Source organism: Mesocricetus auratus, unplaced genomic scaffold (genome assembly GCF_017639785.1).
Source record: "Mesocricetus auratus isolate SY011 unplaced genomic scaffold, BCM_Maur_2.0 Super-Scaffold_100055, whole genome shotgun sequence".
Classification (NCBI taxonomy): domain Eukaryota; kingdom Metazoa; phylum Chordata; class Mammalia; order Rodentia; family Cricetidae; genus Mesocricetus; species Mesocricetus auratus.
The window spans coordinates 3,686,320-3,709,267 of record NW_024429232.1 but is presented as its reverse complement, the minus strand read 5'-3'; the positions used below and the strand labels follow the sequence as shown (position 1 = coordinate 3,709,267).

General features: G+C 56.4%; 2 protein-coding genes across 13 annotated transcripts in view; one reads left to right on the top strand and one right to left on the bottom strand.

Moving 5' to 3' along the window:
* The first annotated feature begins 276 nt into the window (after window positions 1–276).
* Window positions 277–22,417, top strand: Scrib (scribble planar cell polarity protein). Of its 7 annotated transcripts, none has more exons than XM_040736423.1 (38): window positions 277–780; window positions 1,964–2,081; window positions 2,164–2,242; window positions 2,335–2,424; window positions 2,514–2,570; window positions 2,645–2,708; window positions 2,806–2,880; window positions 2,944–3,088; window positions 3,505–3,623; window positions 4,398–4,597; window positions 4,673–4,839; window positions 4,931–5,058; window positions 5,154–5,279; window positions 5,953–6,117; window positions 6,596–6,967; window positions 7,861–7,923; window positions 8,449–8,538; window positions 9,065–9,142; window positions 9,925–10,248; window positions 10,352–10,432; window positions 10,513–10,770; window positions 11,108–11,218; window positions 11,320–11,613; window positions 11,683–11,871; window positions 17,688–17,798; window positions 17,894–17,950; window positions 18,094–18,168; window positions 19,480–19,542; window positions 20,071–20,154; window positions 20,281–20,379; window positions 20,485–20,644; window positions 20,722–20,869; window positions 20,954–21,139; window positions 21,242–21,384; window positions 21,459–21,496; window positions 21,608–21,682; window positions 21,901–21,952; window positions 22,043–22,417. In XM_040736423.1, exons 1-38 carry the CDS (start codon window positions 622–624, stop codon window positions 22,186–22,188), a joined length of 4,989 nt encoding a protein of 1,662 aa, XP_040592357.1. In that variant the 5' UTR covers window positions 277–621; the 3' UTR covers window positions 22,189–22,417. The 7 variants fall into 7 exon arrangements, with proteins under 7 accessions (XP_040592357.1, XP_040592356.1, XP_040592358.1 ...); XM_040736422.1 differs by having other exon boundaries at window positions 4,928–5,058; XM_040736424.1 differs by lacking the exon at window positions 7,861–7,923 and having other exon boundaries at window positions 4,928–5,058.
* A 192-nt stretch (window positions 22,418–22,609) lies between these two features.
* Window positions 22,610–22,948, bottom strand: part of Iqank1 (IQ motif and ankyrin repeat containing 1) — a 31,530-nt gene continuing 31,191 nt past the window's right edge. For all 6 annotated transcript variants that reach the window (XM_040736435.1, XM_040736436.1, XM_013125150.3 and 3 more), the window contains one exon: window positions 22,610–22,939. In XM_040736435.1, the coding sequence (XP_040592369.1) occupies window positions 22,639–22,939 (301 nt within the window). In that variant the 3' untranslated portion in view covers window positions 22,610–22,638. The remainder of the gene's footprint in view (window positions 22,940–22,948) is intronic.

The following is a 22,948-nucleotide window of genomic DNA, read 5'->3' as shown; positions in this document are numbered from 1 at the left end:
CTTTGCGAGCATGGCTCGCAGCACCCGCTCACATGAGCAGTGCTGAGAGAGGTTTGAACCCGAGAGTCGTGGCATCCAGGACCAAGGGGGCATCTGGCACACTGGATCTATGTTATTATTACAGCGGTTGTGTTGGGTCACGCCAGAGCGGGGCGGAACTCCCGACATGCCCTGCGCGAAACCGCTACGGGTCGTCGGAGGCGCCACGCCGCGGGGCCTACTGGGATATGCAGTTTTGAGCAGTGAGGGCGGGCCTAGGCTTCCCGGCGGGCTACGCGGCTGGGCGGTTGTCGCGGGCAGCGGCGGCGGTTCCGGCTGCGGTGCTGCGGGCGGACGAGCTGCTTAGGTGAGCAGGCCGGGCGGGATGCGGAGCCGCCGCCGCGCCCCCAGCGCCTGAGAAAGCGCTGCCGGGTCAGGCCGGGCCGCCAACTGGGTGCCGCCGTCCGAGACTACAGCTCGTATTGAACCTGGGCCGAACCTAGTGCGGACCCCGGCCGCAGTCCGGGTCCCGGCGGCCCGCCCCACCCCCGCGCGGGCCGTGCCGCTCCGCCCGCGCCCGGCGCTCATGCGGGCCGAGCCCCGCCCCCCGGCCGGAGCCCGCGCTCACTGCCCGCCCGCATCATGCTCAAGTGCATCCCGCTCTGGCGTTGCAACCGGCACGTGGAGTCGGTGGATAAGAGGCACTGCTCGCTGCAGGCTGTGCCGGAGGAGATCTACCGCTACAGCCGCAGCCTCGAGGAGCTCTTGCTCGACGCCAACCAGCTGCGCGAGCTACCTAAGGTGAGCGGCCGCTGCAGCACCTGCTGCCCCGTCCGCGGTCCCGCGCTCAGTTTTCTGGACAGTGTGTAACTTCCGTGGCAGCCGGCTAGAGCGAGACCTCAGCAGGCGCTGCCCGGGCTTGGTCGGCACCGCAACCTCCAGCCGGCCCTGCTGGTTCTTACTGGCCAGAGCCCCGCCCCAGCCAGCCCCACCCTCACCCAGTAGCCTGTGTTGGCACCTGGTGGCAGCCTGTCTGGGGACCCGGTGGATAGTGAGCCTAAAAGGGGAGCCTGAAAGGGAAACCTGTGAGAGCACAGAAGGTGGGTGGGAGCAGGGTGCGAGGTCAGCCTAGGCTAGCAACAGCTTACTGGGCTACTTTAGAGGTACGGGCCTGGTTTTCTGGTGCCGTGTTCTGCTCCCCCTACTTTCCCCCTTGGGCTCAGAACTGAGTGGGACCCTCCTAAGACCCTCGCAGCGGCAGATCTATTCTGTCGTCTCTCAGAGGAGCCCCACCTCTCACTGCCCGTGTTTCTTCCTGTCGGTTGTTGGTTTTGTTGTTCTGAGGCCGCTCCAGAAAGAGGACCAGAGGAAACAGGCCATGAAAGCTTTACTTTTCCGAGGTGGAGGGCCGAGTGACCTTACATTCTTGAGGACTGGTGGCATGGGGTGTGGCCTCGGTCTAGGTCTGTTTGCAACAGTTCTGTTCTTCATCGCTCTTTATAGCATCTGTGTGTGAGTCCTGAAATTCGTGTGCCTGTGCTTCTTGATGGCGTTTTTTACTACAGTCTTTGTCGAGCTTTTGCTGTCCATTGCCGGGGTCCTGAAGAGTTTATCTGTGATGGAGGAAGCAGCGTGGGTAGTGGGTGGGGAACCCTAGGAGTGACCGGTAGGGTAGAGGGCAGGCACTGTCCAGACAGGAGCCAATGACGCTTCGGCTTGGGCGCATTCTCTGGGAAGCAGGATAGTAGTGGTGAGTGTGACAGATGACACGAGGCAGATCAGGCATCAAGCGGGCACAGGCGTGCTGTGCTTGATTCTCAGCCCGACTTGCCAGCAAGATTGCCAGAACCAAGGTGTGTGTGACGTGGGACACAGAGGTTCGGGGACCCGTGGCCGTGATCCTCCTGGTCTAGAAACTCCTTTCTACCCCTAGAGCTCTGGCTGCAGAGCTTGCTCACCTGATCACGTCTTTTGCTGTCCACAGCCCTTCTTCCGGCTATTGAACTTGAGAAAGCTGGGCCTCAGTGACAACGAGATTCAGCGGCTGCCTCCTGAAGTGGCTAACTTTATGCAGCTGGTGGAGCTGGATGTGTCCCGGAATGGTGGGCAGGCAGGCAGGGTGGAGCAGGGGGACTTCTGGCATCTCCTGAGGCTGTAACCTGACAAATCCCTATCCACACACAGACATCCCTGAGATACCCGAGAGCATAAAGTTCTGTAAGGCTCTGGAGATTGCAGACTTCAGTGGGAACCCCCTGTCCAGGTAAGTGTCACCACATAGTCTGGTTGGCTTTGGGCTGTGGGGGGCTCTGTAACCCTTGTGGGTGTCTGAGGTCTTCTGCTTCCTTTCCCTAGGCTTCCAGAAGGCTTCACACAGCTGCGCAGCCTGGCTCACCTGGCCCTGAATGATGTGTCCCTGCAGGCACTGCCTGGAGATGTGGGCAAGTGAGTGTCTTCTTGGTGAGTGGATCAGAGTGCAACAAGTACTTGTCTTGGCCCTGCCTTCCTCAGCCTTGGCCCTTGGTCTCTTTCAGCCTGGCCAACTTGGTAACCCTGGAACTCCGGGAGAACCTGCTTAAATCTCTCCCTGCGTAAGTGTGGGGCCTCCCCTGGACTGTGGTAGGGCTGTGCTGGGGCTTAGACGTCAATAGTTGTCCTTTCTCAGGTCCCTGTCTTTCCTGGTCAAGCTGGAACAGCTGGATCTGGGAGGCAATGATCTGGAAGTGCTGGTACAGCGGGGGCCGCTGGGGAGGAACAGGTGGGTGTGGGGCAGCTGCTACTGGCGGGTGTCACACTGCTCTGCCCTGTCTTTGTCCCTTCTTGCAGCCTGATACTCTGGGGGCTCTGCCTAACCTGCGGGAGCTGTGGCTGGACCGAAACCAGTTGTCAGCACTGCCCCCGGTAAGTGAGGGTGGGAGTGGCTTCACCCTACCTGCTGCCCTTTGACCTCCCATCTGTCCTCAGGAGCTAGGCAATCTTCGGCGGCTGGTGTGCCTGGATGTGTCAGAGAACCGGCTAGAGGAGCTACCTGTGGAGCTGGGTGGGCTGGCACTGCTCACAGATCTGCTGCTTTCCCAGAACTTGCTTCAGCGGCTGCCAGAGGGCATCGGTCAGTGTGCCCAGAGGGCCCTGGGGACTATACATTCTCATCAGTGGCCTTATGAATTGCCTGACGGGGTCTTGGGTTAGGACCTGACTTTACTCAGGCTAGAGGTGTCTGGAGAGGGAAGGTTAAGATACGGCTGGAGTTATATAAGCTACCGTGCAAGTGACCCAAGTGACAAGTTTCACAAGTGACAAGTGACCCAAGGGTCGGGGTCACTTGTGGTCACAAGAGTTGAGAATATGGGCTTACAAGGGTCAGTGATGGGGAAGAGCTTTGGGGGAAAGCATAGGGAATCTTGGAATTCTCAAAGAAATGAGCTGTCACTGGAACGTGGGACTAGTCTGTGGCCATTCTGAGGGCCCACACACTTGAGTGCCCTTGACCTGACTCAATCTAGTCACATGTCTCCTTGATGCCAGGTCAGCTGAAGCAGCTGTCTATCCTGAAGGTGGATCAGAACCGGCTGTGCGAGGTGACCGAGGCCATTGGGGACTGTGAGAACCTCTCTGAGCTGATCCTCACAGAGAACCTGTTAACGGTAAGGCAGTCCTGAGACACCCAGCCCTCTAAGATGTGCTGAGTGCGGTCAGTGCTAATATGTAGCAGGGACACAAGCGCCTCGTGGCAGTGGCATGTGCTGATGGTGGCTTATCCCAAGGGACCCTTGGGGTCAGGAGAAAGAGCTCACTGGCATACAGATGGCCTAGGGCCCATGGGGTCCTATAGGATTCTGCCAGGTATAGCGTTCAGGCTGTGTTTTTCCAGACATGTGGTGTGGTGCCAGGGAGGATCGGACAGGAAGAAGACAGCCTGTCAGCATGTGTGACCCATTGTAACCAAGGAGAACAGAAACTGTAGAGCCCCAACTAGAGGTGTCTGCATCAATGTTAGACTCAGGCTGAGAGACAGACGAGCGTGTGCGTAGTGTGGAATGTTCCTGTGTGTGGAGTATCCAGAATCACAGTAGTGAGAGAAGAGAGTGTCCTGGAAACAAATGGCAGGTATAAGTAGCAGGCCCGTGGGATGGTGACGGTCACAGACAGATACATGGCCTTGGTATACTGAGCTAGGTGGCTGTAGGAGAGGGCTAGAGAAGACAGTCTGGGGAATTAAGTGGCCTGGCAGGCTGTTTGGTATCCTTGAAGGTAAACAAAACAAAACAAAAATGGGTATGCAAACTGGTTCGGTGTTCAGCCATGGTTCCTGAGGGCTGTGGGAACCCTGGTGAACTAGCCAGTTTATCTCAAGGGAGACCTTTCCTCCTACCCCAGGGGGTTTCTGTCAGCCTCAGATGCTTCCTTTTCCCGGCCAGGCCTTACCCCGCTCTCTGGGCAAACTGACCAAACTGACTAACCTTAATGTGGACCGCAATCATCTTGAGGCGCTGCCACCTGAAATTGGAGGCTGTATAGCCCTCAGTGTCCTCTCTCTGAGAGACAATCGCCTGGCTGTCCTTCCCCCTGAGCTTGCCCACACAGCTGAGCTGCATGTGCTTGACGTAGCTGGGAACCGGTGAGTGTCCGTGTGACCCCTGGGGACCAAGGCTGCACCCCCTGTGTATGCTGACCATGCCTGCCTGGCCTCCAGGCTGCGGAGTCTGCCGTTTGCGCTCACTCACCTCAACCTCAAGGCACTGTGGCTGGCTGAGAACCAGGCACAACCCATGCTCCGCTTCCAGACGGAAGATGATGCCCAGACTGGTGAGAAGGTGCTAACCTGCTACTTGCTGCCCCAGCAGCCCTTGCCAAGCCTCGGTAGGTTGCTGATGGCCGGGTCCTGAATAGTGGGTGGGTGGTTGACACAGAGAGACTAGCATGGGTCCCTAACTCTTGCCTTCCACAGAAGACCCTGGACAGCAGAGCAGTCCCTCAGAGAGCTGTAGTGATGCCCCTCTGAGCCGTGTCAGTGTCATCCAGTTCATGGAGACGCTTGAAGGCGATGAGGATGCAGAGGAAGCTGCAGCTGAGAAGCGGGTATGGAGGGGTGGGGACTCTGGGCGGTACACTTCTATCCCACCCCTGCCTGACCCCTTCCCGGCTTCTGCTCCTCATCCCTGTCCCCATGGCAGGGCCTGCAGCGGAGGGCCACACCTCACCCCAGTGAGCTCAAGGTGATGAAGAGGGGCATTGAAGAGCGCCGGAACGAGGCCTTCATCTGCAAACCTGATTCCGGCCCACCCTCGCCTTCAGAGGAGGTAGGCATGAAGGGGTCGGGAGCCCTGGATGTCTGTCCCTCCTTGGAGCTGTGAGAGCAGAGGCCCCATGGGGGAGGGGTGCGGTATGAGCTGGTGAATAGGACTGCTTTCACATAGGCAAGCAGCAGCTGGGGGTTGGGCTGGGGTGCAGGTGGATGGGTCTCACATAGTGCCTGCGTGTGCATAGCCAGGGTTGGGGCTTTCCAGGACAAGTGCTCGGCGTGCCCTGGTGGCGCGTGATGAGGTTGGCCAGGGGTCAGACTTGAGAGCTCTCCTGTCTGTACCTGGGAAGGAGTTTGGTGCTAGAGCAGGGCAAGGCACTTGCTTATTAAGAAGCTTCTGTTGTCAGGGCTGTGGGATGATTCTGAGTACCTGGGTACAGTGGCTAGGCAGACTGGGCATGTACTGGATAGCAATAGGGCTCACTTCCGGTTGATATCCTCCTGGGATCCTTTGTGTTTGTTCTCCTGAAGCTTGGAAAAGGCATTCCTAAAGTCTGGGTCATAGAACCGTGACCTTGCATGACTCTGGAAACAAACAGGGCGTGATTGCAAGGAGTGATCCTGCTGGGCATATTGTGACCAGGGCAGCAAGAAGCCCAGCAAAGGTCTGCCACATGGGTGTGCCCTTTGGGTGACAAACTTCCATGCAGCCTGACCCCACTTCTCTGCAGGAGAAGAGGCTGAGTGCAGAGTCTGGCTTGAGTGGAGGCTCTGCCCCATCAGCAAGCACAGCCTCCGAAGGTGAGCCTGAGATCCTGCTGGCTGAGGAACAAGGGCTAAGCCAGCAGGACGCCATACCTGGACAGGAGGAAGACACAGAGGAGGACTATGAGGAGGTAAGGGCAGACGGGAAGGAGCCTGTAGGCCACAAGAAGGGCTTTCTAGAAAGGGTCGATTGCCATCATCCTGTATGTATGTCTTCCTGAGCCAGATGTGACAGTGGCCACGCCAGACGCTGCCTGGCAACGGAGGGATGTTGAAGGGCTCCCTCTGGCAGAGTTTGCGAAATGTGGTACGGGGGGGGGGTCCTGAGGGCTCCAGGGCAGGTGAAGTTCATTTCTCAGCCAAGCTCAGTACTGTCAGGGTTAGCCCCTGTGCGCTTTCCCTAGACGGTGTCCCCGCTTTCCTGGCCTCGTTGTGTGCTCCACCTGCTAGGGCTTTACCGTTCTTCGGTGGCCACTTGCATCACCATCCCTACCTGGGAGGAGCAGCTGAGTTTTCCGTGGGCCTCTACATGCACAAGCCTCAGGCCGTGACCTGCCCTGGGAGGGGTGGGCTGGGACGGGGCTGCCACCCTGTCTTTTTACCACCTAGCCCACAGTGCACTTCGCAGAGGACACACTGATGCCCAGGGAAGATGGTGAGAGAGAGGAGGCTCAGCCCGAGGCTCCCTGGCCTCTGCCCAGTGGCCGGCAGAGGCTCATCCGCAAAGACACACCCCACTACAAGAAGCACGCCAAGGTCTCCAAGCTCCCACAGCCCGAAGCTGTTGTGGCCCTGCTGCAGGGGGTGCAGGCAGGCAGGGAGAGCCCGACAGGAGGTTGGCACAATGGCCCCCACACACCTTGGGCTCCTCGAGCCCAGGAAGAGGGGGAGGAAGAGGAGGAGGAGAGGGTTGAAGAAGAAGGCGACGCCACCGTGGAAGAAGACAAAGAAGAAGCTGTGGCTTGTGCTCCCTCAGTCAAGGTATGTGTCACTCAAACCCCTGGCTGACCCAGGCCCCACTGCTGAGTAGGCTGCTGTGGACCCTGGCAGACGACAGCATGGAGGAAGACATCCAGCTAATCTGACAGGCACACGGGTCAGGAGAAGGATAATGAATGTGCTATAATTGGGATTGTTGTCACCATGTACTCATCACTTAGTCCCAGGATTCCCTGCCATTGATCTTACTTAAAGTTCTTGGCAGCTCCCTGGGTCTGCGTGGTGGGGCGGGAGGCCAAGGGCACTTGGAAACAGAGGGCCCCTCAGTGTCCTGTGTGTTTCAGAATCTTGGACAAGGTCTTCCTCAGGAGCTGCTGGCTCTCCCAGGATCCTTCCTGCCTCAGGAAGTGACTAGCCTTGAGGCCTTGCTGCTGGCCTGTGGCCCATCCTGTGGGTCTAGTGGAAGCTCTTGTGCCTTGTCAGGTCCTTGTGGGATCCAGGCACATCTAAAGAGCAGTGGCCTCTCCTCATTATCCTCGTGTTTGATTTTGATGGCTCAAAAAGGACCTACCCATTTATTGGAGGTTCCTCAAGGCCCAGAGAAAGCCCCAGCTACCAAAAGTCCAGTCCTTTTTGCCCCTACAATGCTCCTACCCTGAGAGACTGATGATATATGATATCTAGGGACAGCCAGGAATAGACGTGTCCCTCTGGAGCCTTCATCCCAGGCAGCTGAGCCGCACCATATAAGTGGTCTGCAGAGTCTGCCATGCTCTTACAGACCTGGGGGTCCAGGCAGGAAGGGGCTGACTCAGTTCACAGGAGCTTGATGGGATCTTCCTTCTGTTCTGCCTACTCGTGGTGAGGGCTGGGTAAGGTGGTGGCAGTTCCCAGCGGTGGCTAACCTGCATGCCTCGCTGCTCCTGTCCTAACAGGGGGTGTCGTTTGACCAGGCCAATAACCTGCTGATAGAGCCTGCTCGCATTGAGGAGGAAGAGGTCTGTACTGCTCGCTGCTCTTTGCTCTGGGCCCGGGGCTCCTGCTGACTTTTGCTTCCTGGGCTGCGGGCTCTCACTTCTCCCCACCTCGATGCCTCAAACTCAGACCCTGTCCCAGAAGAGTTCCTGACAGCTGCCACAGAGCTGGGGTTCTGGTTCCACTTCCCCAGGGCCTCCTGGTCCCCTGGTGGGGCAAGCAGTCTCCATACTGGGGCAGCCTGCCTCGTAGGGGATAAGTGGAAGTACTGGGCAAGTCCTCATATCCTGCTGTGAGCCTTAAGGTAGCCTTAGGTACAGAATCGAGGGCAAGCTTCACTTTCTGGAGGACAGCCCGAGCTAGCTCACAAAAGTTGTGCCTGCCCTAGGATCACAGGAGCCTCCCTACTTCCCACTACTACCCAAGTGGGCACAGATATCCAGGGATGAGCTAGCTGGGGTCGTCTGCAGCCAGCCAGCCCTTCCTGCTGCTGCAAGCGCCTGGGTGTCCCAGGTCTTTTCAGATATCCATGTCCGCTCTGTTTCCAGTTGACACTCACCATCATGCGACAGACAGGGGGCCTGGGCATCAGTATCGCAGGGGGCAAAGGCTCTACCCCCTACAAAGGAGATGATGAGGTGAGCGGCTAGCTTGTCATTTAACCCGACCCATCTCCATGAGCTCTCTCAACCACACCTGCCACTCTTGTTTCATGAGACTTCCTCTTTCTCTCGGGGGTGTCAGTGGTCACTCCAGATGTCCTGTTCACCACCCTTTAGGATCTGTGCTTGCATGGGTCACCCCAGGACACCAAACATATCCAGGCGGGTGGTCAGGCAGAGTGTTAAAAGTCTGAGAACAGCTTACGGGGCAGCTGGGTTGTTCCCTCTAATGACAAGTTTTCCTTCCTCATGTTCTCATGGCAGCTCTGGGGTCAAAGTCTCTTTCAAGGTTGACTTGAATATTCTAGCTTCTTGTGCTAGAGCCCTCCCAGTAGCTGAGTACAGCCTCTCTGACCTGGAGAACCGCTGCTCTCCTTCATGCATGTAGGGCCTTTGCGTCCTCTCCAGGGCCAGGCCAGGCTGTGTCTGGTCTCTGCACCTCTTACAGCCAAGAGGAGAAGGTGCTTGTGCTCTTGTGGACTAGTTCCCACTTGTCCTCCAGGGCATTTTCATCTCTCGAGTGTCTGAGGAGGGCCCTGCGGCCCGTGCTGGAGTCCGAGTGGGTGACAAACTCCTTGAGGTAAGTAGTGACCCCCACTTTGCTGCAAGGTCCACATTGTCCTGATTATCGGGCTACTTGACTGTTCCCTTCAGGAAGTGGGGACTCTGTCTTCCCCATCCAGAAGCCTAGGACCCAAAGACAACTAGGTAAAGCTATTGGGACCTTAAACAGTAGGCTTAGAAGCCTTCCATGCCAGGTTCCCTTTCTATCTGGGTCTAGGATATAGCTTGGTGATAAGTCACTAGCCTACCATGTAAGACATACTGGTTTAATCCCCAGTACTACAAGAAGATTGGGTGTAAAAACAAAAAAGCAGCCCTTAGCCTTAAGAAGAGGCATCAGAAGTAGCCTGGTAGGGTCAGACTTCAGCATCCTGGTGGGAAATTGGTCCCTCTGTGGAAGCCTTGGAGGTTTCTGCCTGGGATCTTGGCCATTAGAGAACTTTGACCCTCCTGTGGGAACAAGGATGAGTGAGGGTAGAAGGTTCTGGGGTTCTAGACCAGGTAGGCTTGGAGAGGGGATGCTGGTGACCCTCATGCTTTCCAATCCCAGCTCTGCCTAGAAGCATGTGGAGTTGGCAGCCTAGTAAATAGCCTTGCATGCTCTCTGCTAGGCAGATGGCAGTTTCTGAGTGAGGGCACCAGGGTAGAGTGACCACAGGTATCTGCCTAAGCCTCATGGCTAGCCTGAATCGTGGCATGAAGACCAACATAAAAAGAGCCTAAGCATACTGTCAGAATGTCAGGTGGCTATGCCTGGAGGGTGATCTGTGCTACAGCTTTTGTCTCTCGTTGCCACAGGTGAATGGGGTGACCTTACAGGATGCCGAGCACCATGAGGCCGTAGAAGCACTTCGGGGGGCAGGTGCCGCTGTGCAGATGCGAGTGTGGAGGGAAAGAATGGTGGAACCTGAAAACGCAGTCACCATCACCCCCCTACGCCCTGAGGATGACTATAGTCCCCGGGAGCGGCGGGGAGGTGGCCTGCGCCTGCCCCTGCTCCAGCCTGAGACTCCTGTGCCCCTCCGCCAGCGCCATGCTGCCTGCCTCGTGCGCAGTGAAAAGGGGCTGGGCTTCAGCATTGCTGGTGGAAAAGGCTCCACACCTTACCGGGCTGGTGATGGGGTGAGGCAGTGGCCTAGGGCGGAGGCAGGGGCTGTCCTGGTGAGCAGAGGCGTGTTAGGTCTCTGGTATAATGGCGTCAGGGTGGTTCCTCTGCTCTCTGCAGGGCATCTTCATATCCCGCATCGCAGAGGGAGGGGCTGCCCACCGGGCAGGCACTCTACAGGTTGGCGACCGTGTCCTTTCGGTGAGTGGGGCCAGGCATGTCCTAACTCATGTCTTTTGTTTGTCCTGCTGACCCTCTCTGACCTGAGTGTGTCCCTGTAGATCAATGGAGTGGACATGACTGAGGCGAGGCACGACCATGCCGTCTCCTTACTGACTGCTGCTTCCCCTACCATCTCCCTGCTTCTGGAGAGGGAGACTAGAGGAACTTACCCACCCAGCCCCCCACCTCACTCCTCCCCAACCCCTACTGCTACCGTTGCTGCTACCATGACCACTGCCATCCCTGGGGAACCTGTGCTACCTAGGCTGTCCCCTAGCCTGTTGGCCACTGCCTTGGAAGGACCATACCCTGTGGAGGTGAGACACCTGCAATGTCCTGCTTGTCATCCCCCCTGATCCAGGCCTAGAGTAAACACCACCCGGATCCAGGAGTCATAACTTGTAGCAACACTAGACAGAAAGCAGAACACGGCCTTTCTGCATGTGCCCAGGAAGCTAAGTCTCTCCAGTCAGCCTCCATGGTACCCCATCTACCCTAGCATAATCTGCCAGCAGCCTGCTCTGCTGCATGTCCATAGTCAGTGAATGTGTACATGTCAGGCTGTGTATGTACTGGGGTAGCAGACTGCCCCAAAGGCAGGTGGGGTAGCATAGGTCCGTCCATCCTACCTGTACTCCTTCCCTATGTCCTCAGGAAATCTGCCTGCCCAGGGCTGGCGGTCCACTGGGGCTCAGCATTGTAGGCGGTTCTGATCACTCCAGCCACCCATTTGGTATCCAGGATCCTGGTGTATTCATCTCCAAGGTAAGCGAGCCTGGAAGGCAGCTTGTGCCAGCAACACCTGCCGCAGCTGCTCCGGGCAGCCATCGACGCAGCCGCTCTGCTGGTGCTGTCCTTCCCTATAGGTGCTTCCTCGGGGCCTAGCTGCTCGCTGTGGCCTTCGGGTTGGGGACCGTATCCTAGCAGTGAATGGGCAGGATGTTCGGGAGGCCACACATCAGGAGGCGGTCAGTGCCCTTCTCAGGCCCTGCCTGGAGCTGTGTCTGCTTGTGCGGAGAGACCCACCACCACCAGGCATGAGGGAGCTCTGCATTCAGAAGGCTCCTGGGGAAAAGCTGGGCATCAGCATCCGAGGAGGTGCCAAGGGCCATGCGGGGAACCCCTGTGACCCTACAGATGAGGGCATCTTCATCTCCAAGGTGAGGGCTCTTCCTTCCTGGGACCACGGATAGGTGCCTGGTGGCAGTCTCACACGGTTCTCCCTACAGGTGAGCCCTACAGGGGCTGCCGGACGCGACGGACGGTTGCGTGTGGGGCTGCGGCTGCTGGAAGTGAACCAGCAGAGCCTGCTGGGCCTCACACATGCCGAGGCAGTTCAGCTGCTGCGCAGTGTGGGTGACACCCTCACCGTACTTGTCTGTGATGGCTTCGATACCAGCACCACCACAGTCCTGGAGGTTAGTGGGCTACTCTGGGAATTAGGTGCTGTCTTAGCACTGACCTTTATAGTCTGGAGGAGTCTCTCTGCTTGGTCTGAAAAGTACTTGCAGTTATGAACCAGCCGTGCATGGGAGTGGTGGCTACTGTGTTTTGCAGGCCCTTCTCTGAGCCCTCATCACAGTACTGTCCGGAGGCTGTGGTCTGGATGGGCGGGCAGTGTAGAGGTGGTCTGAACCTCTGTGATCGGGTCTTGAGGAAAGAGCTGTAATAGGGCTCTGGGAAGGCAGTACTTAAGGGCGTGTGGCAGCTAGCAGGGTAGGGAGGACAAGGGGCCCTGCTGATAGTCCCCCTGTGCCCAGTCCCCCAAAGCAGGAAGGCGGCTTCCTGGCCCTGCTGGCCCTTAGGGTGTCCCTTTTAACAGTCCCCTGATAGAGCTTAGTCCCATCTTCTGGTGTCTGGCTTCTTTCAGTACGGCACAGGGCAGAACCAGAGCCCCTTCTACTTTCTTGCTCCCTGGAGTTGGACAAGAATGTCCAGCTGCCAGAACTAGGCCTAGCCCCAAGAGGCAGGCACCCTGGACAAGTCTCCCTCTAGTCTCGTTGCTTCCTCGTTTGCCTGCTATCATTGGGACCCTCAACATCTTCACCTATAGTCCAAGTGAGCCCTCGAGGGACCGTTCTGTGCACTGGCTGTCTGCTGTTCTGGACATCCTCGATAGCCATGCTGGTCTCCAGGCTGCTAGTGGCTCTGTTCCCACTTCCTATGGCTTTTATTCCGTCAACCCCAGGGGACAGGCAGCCATCCTCGGTTGGTCTCCTTTGGTAGTGGATCTTAGGTTTAGTGACTTCCTGTCAGATGCTGGCAGAAAGACACCCTCTGGCCACAGACTCTGTACCTTGTCCCAGACCAGCTGGTGAGGGCCACTGGATGGGAAACAGGTTAGCCTTTGTTTTAGCATATAGATGGATATTGGGCTACAGCCTGTGTGAGATGCTGCTCCCTATCTTAAGGTTGGCCCTTGCCCAGCTTCTGCACTGAGTCTTGCGTCCTGGAGGAGTCTGTATGCCTCATCTCTGGGTGATGGGGACCCTAGAGGAGCACCTGCTGCCTCGTGCACACACTCTAGCCTCTTAGTTCAGAGTGAAGCCCTCTGGGAAGATCATGAACTTAAGTCTGCAGGGCTGGCATGGTCCTGGGTCCCCTTGGCTGTACATCTGATCTCTGCTGTTGTGACCTAGGCTGTTCCTGCAGTACCTGGGTGCTCATGAGTGGAGGGAAGTGGCTGTGTATCTGTCTGCACATGCGTGGTCCTGCTAGAGCCTGTCTTGGCTGGGTGTTCCTCTGTACCCTGTCTGAGGAGCAAGGCAGGCTTCTGTTAGCCTAGCTAGTGAGAAGCTCTGGGCAGTAGGCAGCTCACCGAGAGTCTTGGAGGAGCCCTTCCCTGCCCACAGCAGCTGTCTGCGTTGACCACCGTCCACTCTAGCCTTTATCTCATCAAGGTGCCTTACTTAGTTCAGGTGCACACCACCTTCCCATAGCGTCCACTGTCTGCTCCCCCACCCTGGGAGGGGACATCCTGCGCCTTGAATGCACTGTACTCTGCCCCTAGCTTCCTAGCACGAAACTGTTTCCCTTGTTCCACTGAGCCTTTTCTTTCTTAATGTTTCTGGCTCCAGAGTTAGTTGGTTAGAAACAAGTCTCACTATGTGGCAGAGGTTGGCAGTCCCCCTGCCCTCTGGAGTTAGAATTACGTCTGTGTGCCTTGTGTTCGTTTCCCGTTTAGGATGGGATCCTTTGATTGCAAAAATGTACAGATTTTATGAATCAAGGCTTCTTTTTTAGGGCTGTGTGTGGCGTATGGTTGTTTTGTTTCAAGACGGGTTTTCTCTGTGTACCAACCCTGGCTGTCCTGGAACTTGTTTTGTGTAGATCAAACTGTTCTAGAACTCACAGAGATCTGCCTTCCTCTGCCTCCGGAGTGTTGGGATTAAAGGTGTGGGCCACAACAATGGGCTCCTTGATTTAAGACCAGATCTCACAAGCAGCTCCAACTGTTCTGAAACTCATTATGTGGACCAGACTGACCTTGAACTCGCCAAGGTCAACCTGCCTCTGCCTCCCAAAGTGCTGTGATTAAAAGTGTGCCACCACACCCAGCTATCCTGGAATGTGCTCTGTAGACCAGGCCTTGAATTTAGAAATCCACCTACCTCTGCCTTCAAGAAAACACTGGGATTAAAGACATGAGACATGTGCTACCAGGGCCCAACGTACTTTGATTTTTAAAATACTTGTCAGTTGTCCCCACAGTGATTAGTGAAAAGCCTTTACTTCCCCACTGCTGAGGGGCAGGCGCATGATTTGGCTGTGTGGTGGGTCCCATGCACTCCAGGGCTTGTTCTGGACTTGGCCACAGTGAACTGTGGAGCCTGCCAGGACAGTGCCACACTGTGCCGCAACAGTCACCTTATAGTGTGTTCTGCTTCTGATCAGTCACATCATCCACTCTTTTTTGTTCTTTTGAAGTTTTGTCTGCTGTGTGCTCTCTTCCAAACAGCTATACCAAGTTCCATCACAAAACTGGTGTGACTCTGGGATCGCTTTGTGCATTTTTCTTGAGCCTCTTCCAGGCTGCTCTCATTTTCTGTTAGTGCCAGGGGCTCCTTGTTGGCTGGCTTGGCTTTATCTCCTGGCAGAAGCACGGTGGCTCGCAGCCGTCACACAGTGGCGGTAGGGCCTCCCCAGGGCTTCCCTCTGAGCTTTCGGCCACCAACCGTGGTGGCCTGGCCCTTGTGCCAGACTTTAGCAACTGTTTGTTGTTTCTTTAGGAACATTTTCAACCGCGGGAGCTGTCTCTGCTTGTAATTGTGAAACAGCTATCCCAGGTGGACACTGGGTTTCCTGAAGGGGCCTTACACATATGCTCAGGGAGACTGGCCAACCTCTGTCAGGACTCTTTACTGCAATGTATGGTTCTTGACTTCTCATAGAAAAGCTGAGGACCTGGCAGTGGTGGCTTTTATCCCCACAGGATTGCCCATTCTGAACCCTCTTGGCATGGGAGAGCATATATGTATCCTTACTTACACTCTGCTTTAAGAAGAAAAGATTATTACACGTATTTATGTGAAGAAGGGTTGTGTGTGCTATGGTGCATGTGTAGAGGTCAGAAGACAACTTGTGGGAGTTTGTTCTCTCTGCCATGTCAGTCCTGGGATTGAACTCAGACCAGCAGTCTTGGCAGCAATTGCCTCTCTCCGCCACAAGCCACCTTGCTGGCCCAGCACCTCACTTTTCTCAAACTACCCACTTGAGTCATCTGGGCTTGTTTGACCTGTGGGATCAGTTTGCCAGCTGTTTAGTGGCTTTGACCTGCATCTTTCTGCCTCCCTCAGGCTTTTGGGTGTGTGGGGGGTGGGCATTGCTGGCTGTATTCTGCCTGCCCTGTGCTAAGGACTGGTTGTCAGGGTTCCTGCAGGGTTTCCATAGGTGGAGGCTCTGCTGTTGTCTATGCAGCTGCTGTTCTTCTTGATCTCTCCCTGAAGCCACAGGTCACCTCAGCATACCCCACCTCACTACTACCCGAGTGGCCTAGTCATTGTGGTCTCTCAAAGAAAACGTTTTGGTTTGCTTCCCCATGTGTTTGGTTTAAAGAGAATATTTTCTGTTGCTTCTCTAGTTCACCCCTGTAGGTCACGTGTTCCGTCTTTTTACCACAGTTGCCCAGCTTTCTAATCCAGATGGCGCTTGACTTGGAGGTGTTGGACTTAGGGCCTTTTGACTTCACAGTGGCGGCAGTGATGCCCACATGGTAGAAACTGCCTCAGCACCCCCAGCCAGCAGGAAGTACCTGGAAGCATCCCTGACTCTGTCCTCTTGCTTCTAGTCAGCCTGAGCTCCTGTGTTGGCACCCGAGGAGTCCTCACGCCTTGCGCTTGTCCCTGAGCCTTGGCTGTAAGGACCGGCTTTCCTGTCCTTACCCATCAGCAGTGCAGACACTTTTCCCATGTTGTGCTTTTAAGATTTATTTTTTCATGGTGTGAATGTTTTGCTTGCATGGATATATTTACTGTGTGCATGCCAGAGCCCATAGGAATCAGAAGAGGGCGTAGGATTCATAGAAGTAGAGTTTTGGACAGGTGTGAGCCGCCATGGGGCTGGATGGTGGGAACTGAACCCATGTCATCTGCTGTTGCTTTTACTGCTGAGCCATCTCTTCAGCCCAGTTACAGTTACTGTAGTGATCAAATTGTTGCAATGTTGCCTCATGGAAGAAGGCTTGAGGCTGGGCCTGGGTCATTTTGATCTTCTAAGGTCTTCTAAGGACACGTGACCTCTGGACTCATCTCACACTTTCCTGCCCAGCTGTGGGGTTGGCTGTTTTCCCCAGGAGTACTGATTTCTTTTGGTAAGCAGTGATGTTTAGAAGCCAAGGTCTAGTGCACTGCTCTTGGGTGTCGTGGCCAGAGATAAGGACTGTGTGTGGATAGTTGTTGTCTGCTTACTTCTGGAGCCATACGAAGCCTCGGGTCACTTCATGGCATTATCCGTCTTTCCAGCCAACACCACAGGTCAGCCCTTCTTACTCGAGTGGCCTTTTCTGACGTGGGAAACCAGGCTCCCTCATCCTTGCTGGGTTTGCTTTCTGCTCAGTCCCTCTGTATGACAGTCCTTCCCACCCTGCTGAGCCTGCCTCTCTTGGGCCTCCACTGCCTTTTTGACTAAATTATTCCAGAAGTGAAGAAGGTGGGCACCTTGTTTATCGTTTGATCTAGTAATGTTGTCAGTGTCTAAGAGACAAGTTTGTCACCATTGTGGTTGGTTTATCCAGCTTTCTTATTTCTAGTGACCTTTTCTCTGCATTTGTTTAGTGTTTATAGTTCGTGATCATTGTAAACTCACTCTGTTGTTCATTGTTCCCTGCTCCTGCTTGACCTCAAGTTCCATCTTCCCAGGTGTGAGCAGCTGCTCCCGTCTGTTTTCTCGGTCTCTCATCATTTACCTGGTCTCTGGATCAGCGTTACATAGCTGGGTTTGTGTCTGAGGCCACATCTGTGCACATAGTAGGAACCCTGATGGCAACCGGGTGGCAGTTATCTTGCCTTCCATCTGCTGTCACCTCCTTCTCCTGTATCCTCTGGTGGCAGAGGCCTCTGGTCCTTTGTGTGTGGGGGATGGAAGGAGCTGATGCTGCCTTTCCATCACCCTTTATCTCAGCACATTCTAGGCCATGTGCTCACAGAGGCCCACTCCCTGCCCGGCACTGACACACACACTCACACACACACTCATGAACACTCACACACACACACTCGTGTATACACACATACACACGTGTACACTCTCACACACTCATACACACTCCATCCCAGACTTCCAGTCCCAGAGCTAGTTGAATCTCCCCTTTCAGAATACACACTGTAAACACAGCCTATCCATCTGGGAGTGTTACTCTACTACCAAGCTCATTCCCTTCAACTATTCCCTTCCCAATCCCATCTTACTAGCCATTCCTCCTTTGTTCCTAGAGAGGCCACGGTCAGCTTGTGTTATCCCCATGCCAAGCATCGTGGCTGAGCATGGCCGCTCCACATTTCTGTAGTGTGCAGATATGACCTATACCCACAGTGACCCCATGAGCCTAGAACCATAACCACTCTTTGTTCCTGGAAGGCTGGGGACAGGGAGGTCATAGGTGGACCAGCAGCTTGTCCACAGAGCCTCAAGTGGCCAGTTTGTCAGGATATGGGGTCCTGGGTCCAGACTTCAGCCTGCCCCAGCAGTGGGACCTTGTCAGCAAGTTTCTTCTCTCAGCCCACTCCTTTCCTTTCAGGTGTCTCCAGGTGTCATTGCCAACCCATTTGCAACAGGCCTTGGCCACCGGAACAGCCTGGAAAGCATTTCATCCATTGACCGGGAACTGAGTCCTGAAGGCCCAGGCAAGGTCAGCATCAAAGTGGCTGTTTGAGCATTGGTATTCAAGAGCCCTGGGACTGGCTCTGAGCTCCTAGTTCTTGACCATGTCTGCTCTGCTTACAGGAGAAAGAGCTGACCAGTCAAGCTCCACCCTGGGAGCCTGAGTCTACAGAGACTCTGGTAAGTCCCACACAGACCCTGCTCTGAGCCTGGGTAGCCTCCCCTGACAGGAATTGCAGTGGTGAACACAGCCCAGGAGTGGTGGGCAGTCACATTCCTGGAACATAGATTCCCTCTCAGCACTGACCCACTCTGTTCTCCAGGGTCGGAATCTGGAGCCCCTGAAGCTGGACTACCGTGTCTTGGCTGCTGTGCCCAGTGCTGGGAGTTTGCAAAGAGTGAGTGGTGTATGCTGGATCTTACTCCATCTGGCCCGTCAGTCCTACTGATCTTAACTGCCTTCTTCCCTGTGGCAGCCACTGCTGCCAGCTTGAGTGCCAAGGTCACCACGCAGAGAACTTTTGCCTTAGATCAGGCAGGGCCTACAGATGTCTGAGCTGGAGCCCTGCCTCTAGCGAGGCGACATTTGGGATTTGTTGTGGTTCTTGTTTGGCAGTACTGGGGATACAGGATGGAGCCTCATGAATGCTATCACCGAGCATCCTGCCACTGACCTGCATGCCCAGCCCTTGTGTAAAGCTTTGGCCTTATTTGTGGCTGTCGCTATAATCCCCTGTCCTAGGTGCCAAGGGGTGCCTTTGAAGTCCCTGACCTCTTCCTTCCCCATTGTCTACCCCTAGATAGCTGGATAGGGCAGAGCCCTGATGCTGCAGGCAGGCTGCTGGGAAGAGACAGCTGCCATTCCTCAAGCATCTTGGTGGGGTCTCCTGGCGGGGGTGGGCTGAAGCAGCTGCAGCCCATGGAAGGAGGCCTTGTGGGTGTGGAAGTTGTGGCACTAACAGCTGGTCTGGGAGTGGCCACTCAGGGCCTAAGCTAGAGGTGTGGCCTTTGAAACAGTTGTGAGCCTGGGGGCAGGCAGAAAGGACATTCTGTCCTCGTTGTTCTCCAAGAGGTATTTAAAACTATCACTTCCAGAGGATAATGGGAGACCATTGCCTGAATGTAAGTGCCTAAGAGGTGGGCTTGGAGGGGATGTTGCTGAGCAGGGGGAGACAGGGAGAGGTCAAGAAGGGCATTTGGATTTTTGGGTACCATCTCTTCCCACTCCAAACAGCCCTGACAGAGAAGCCAGCATCATCTGAGAAAGGGACAGCTAGGCTAGGATGCTTCTCTGACGTGCATGACTAGGATGCTTCTCTGACGTGCATGACTGGGAAGAACCTGGGTCAGAGACTGGTGGTGGGTAGGCTGTTGTGTCCCAACTGTCTGGCTTCAATCTGTTGTCTATTTCCAACTTTCTTTGTAGATCTTAGGGCTGTGCCCGTGACACCTGACTGCCTCTCCAACCTAGGCCCTGGGGAGAGCAGAGGCTGAGGGCAAGGACCACCTGTGTCCAGCCTTGGGGAAAGAAAGCCCTTTGTGGAGGTCTCACGGTCATCCACACCTGTCTGATGGCACCCCTGGGTTGTGGTCAGGTTGGGGTATAGGGCTGTCCCTATGCTGCCAGGGTAAATGTGTAGACCATTTCCTGGCTGAGATTCTGCTAGGCCAGCTGACCCTCCTTCCCAACCACCACCTTCTTCCTCAAGGGACCATCTGGGACCACTGGAGGGAAGATGACTGAGGCCCCTTGTTCCCCTGGCAGCCAGCAAGTAAGCATCCCAATCACAGGTACCCCCCTGTGGGCACCTGTGCAGATGGGTACTGGTATGCAGGATCCCCTTGGGGTATTGCTTCAGATGTGTTTTTGTCCAGGGACACCTTCCTGATTAAATGGCCCTGGTGAAGGCAGAGACCTTGCTGGAGGAGTTCAAGCCTCATAAAAACCAAGCATAAGATTTTTTCTGGATAGTTGTCCTTCTTGTCTGTGGGTCCCTCATCCCCACCTTCCCCCCTGCATGGACAGGCTTTTCAGCATCCCTGATAATGCATTGCAGAGTGGGGGTGGGCACAGGGCCATTCCCAGTCTAGCTCCTAGCCTCAACCCTTCCAAGACAGGTGTTTGGATTAGTGTCCCCTTGTCTCCATCTCTCTCTCTCTCTCTCTCTCTCTCTCTCCCTCCCTCCCTCCCTCCCTCCCTCCCTCTCCCTCTCCCTCTCCCTCTCCCTCTCCCTCTCCCCCCTCCACTCCTGGACCTCTGACCCTGCTCTCCTCTGCCACCACCCCCTTCCCCTTTGCAGACAAAACCGGGGGTCATCCAGCCATTGGCTCAGGCCTGGCCAAGGGGCTCCCCGGCGCCCAGGGGCAGAGATGGTCCCTGCTCTGTGAGTGAGGGTGATGAGCAGGATGGCGGGTATGGGCCAGGCAGGTGGAGGACACAGCTGGTGGCTCTTTGGGAAGTGGCCGCACTGGGACAGCTGCCCCCGCCTCACGTGTGGGCGTTTCCCCAGCTGCCCTCCCCCGATGAACTGCCAGCCAATGTGAAGCAGGCCTATAGGGCCTTCGCCGCAGTGCCCCCCGTGCACCCTCCCGAGGACAGTGCTGCCCAGGTATGTGCAGAGGTGCCCTGCTGCTGCTGCATGCTCTGTAGGGTGGGTGCTGGAGGTGCCCCCAGAGAAACACCAGCCAAGTCTGAGGGCCTGCTCCCCCTCTAGCCTCCAACACCTGGTCCCGCAGCCTCCCCAGAGCAACTGTCCTTCCGGGAACGGCAAAAGTACTTTGAACTGGAGGTCCGGGTGCCTCAGGCAGAGGGTCCCCCCAAGCGTGTGTCCCTGGTAGGTGCTGATGACTTGCGGAAGATGCAGGAAGAGGAAGGTAGGAGCCCAGATGTGAGGGGCCTGGGTGGGATGATGACCTGGCCTCGTCTGATAGTCTGTCCTGCCCGCCCACAGCCCGCAAGCTGCAGCAGAAGAGGGCACAGATGCTTCGGGAAGAGGCAGTGACCTCAGGGCCTGACCTGGAGCTCACCTCGGACAGGGAGTCCCCAGATGATCAACAGGAGGCTGAGCAGCCCTGGGCTATGCCAGGCCACGCAGGAGGGTGAGTGCGTGCGGGAGGCTGAGCCCCACTCCCTGGCTGGTCTGCTGCATGCCCTTTCTCACAGTGTTTCCTGTCTTTCTCCAGCTCCAGCCCTTCTTCACCCCCACCCCTGGGAGGCAGTGCCCCTGTGAGGACAGCCAAAGCAGAACGACGCCATCAGGAGCGGTTGCGCATGCAGAGCCCTGAGCTTCCTGCCCCAGAGCGAGCCCTGTCTCCTGCAGAACGCCGGGCTCTAGAGGCAGAGAAGCGGGCACTGTGGCGGGCAGCCAGGTGAGCACCTCCCTACCCCCACCAGACCCTGCCCATGGCACATGAGGCCCACTCGGCAGACCCTGCCACGGCACATGAGGCCCACTCTCTCTGCCTCCTCAGAATGAAGTCTTTAGAGCAGGACGCCCTCCGTGCACAGATGGTCCTCAGCAAGTCCCAGGACGGCCGTGGCAAGCGAGGACCCCTGGAGCGGCTGGCCGAGTCCCCTTCACCTGCACCCACGCCATCTCCCACACCACTAGAAGGTGTGTGTTCTCACGGGCCAGGAAAGGGCTCTGTCTGCTGTGAGCCTCTTCCAACACTTTCTTCTTGTTCCCAGACTTGAGCCTCCAGACCAGTCCCTCCCCTGGACGCTTGGTAAGGATCCTACATCTAGGCCCTTCCTCCCACACATCCTCTGTCTGAAGCTGCAGTCCCCGCCCTCACCTCGCTGTGCTCTCTGCCTCTCCCTCATGCTGTCCTTTCAAGCCCCTGTCTGGGAAGAAGTTTGACTACAGGGCCTTCGCAGCCCTGCCTTCTTCCAGACCTGTCTATGACATCCAGGTACTGGAGGCCACCTGGCCCGTCTGCATGCTCCTACCCCTCCTCTGCCTGTCACCTGCCCTCCCCCATTCCTTTCTGTGTTTCCTGCTGTTTCCTGTGGGGCCTCTCGGCCCAGTCTGCTCCGACCCTGCCTCAGGCTCTGTGGGCCTAGCCCCTGACAACTAAGCTTGCAAGTTCAGGCAGGTGGAGCCTGCCTGACCAGCCTGTCTCCCCACCAGTCACCAGATTTTGTGGAAGAGCTTAGGACTTTGGAACCTTCTCCCAGTCCTGGTGAGTTGACACCTGTCTGGGGTGAGTGCCCAGACACCCAGAGTTCTGGCTGCCCCTGGCTCCTGGCTTTTGTAACCCTCTCTTTACCAGGCCCGCAGGAAGAAGACGGTGAGGTGGCCCTGGTGCTTCTTGGCAGGCCCTCACCTGGCACTGTGGGCCCTGAAGACGTGACGCTGTGCAGTAGCCGCCGGGCCCTGCGGCCGGGACGCCGGGGTCTGGGCCCTGTGCCCTCCTAGGGCCCGGTTCCTCCCCAAGACTTAGGGGGGAGCCTGCCGGCTTCATCGCCTCCCTTACCCCAAGTCTTTTAGCCTTGGTGTTAGCATTTTAAGAGACCCCTCAGGAGTTACGGCTTCTGACTAACTGCCCCCGTAGCCGGGCTCTCGTGGCGAGACTGTAACTAGTGATGTTTGTACAACCAAAGACTCTATTTTGTGGTTTAAGGAGAATAAAGTTAACTACATTTTACCCCCTGTTCTTCATTTATCCTCCTACCTGCTGGTACCGACTCTGCTCTGTAGGATGTCAATGCCCAATCAAGTCTGCCTTCCCACGCCCTTCTCCCTAACCCTGGCACCTGCTCCCCTGTGGGATTTGGAAGCCACTGTCCTCCAGCTTGGGCCCAGACGGGCTGGGGGTGTGGACTTGCTCACATGAACGCCTGGGGCACATGCTTTATTGGGGTGTGGCTAGACTCCACTGGACAGCTGCACACGCACTGGGAGCAGGAGCTGCAGCTGCTCAGCTGGCGGCCACTGCACGCGGGTGACAAAGACGATGCGGAAGTGCTGTAAGCGCGCCTCCTGGAACTGCGAGGGGTCGTACTCGGCCCCATCCGTGGGCCTGATCAGTGACAGGTAACCTTCCTGGGCCAGCAGCCCACGGCTCAGCAGTGCCTGGGCCAGGCCAGGCTGTACCGCCTCCAGCTGCTGCTGTACGGCTGAGAACAGGTCCACTTCACGCAGGTCGAACACCAGTGGCTTCCCATACCTGTGGGGG

Excerpts from the sequence above, each read along its gene's own strand:
- Scrib (XM_040736422.1), top strand. The coding sequence starts at position 622 with ATGCTCAAGTGCATCCCGCTCTGGCGTTGCAACCGGCACGTGGAGTCG. Across the intron at positions 2,082-2,163 it reads GCTGGATGTGTCCCGGAATG|ACATCCCTGAGATACCCGAG; the intron begins GTGGGCAGGCAG and ends ATCCACACACAG. Across the intron at positions 2,571-2,644 it reads CTGCTTAAATCTCTCCCTGC|GTCCCTGTCTTTCCTGGTCA; the intron begins GTAAGTGTGGGG and ends GTCCTTTCTCAG.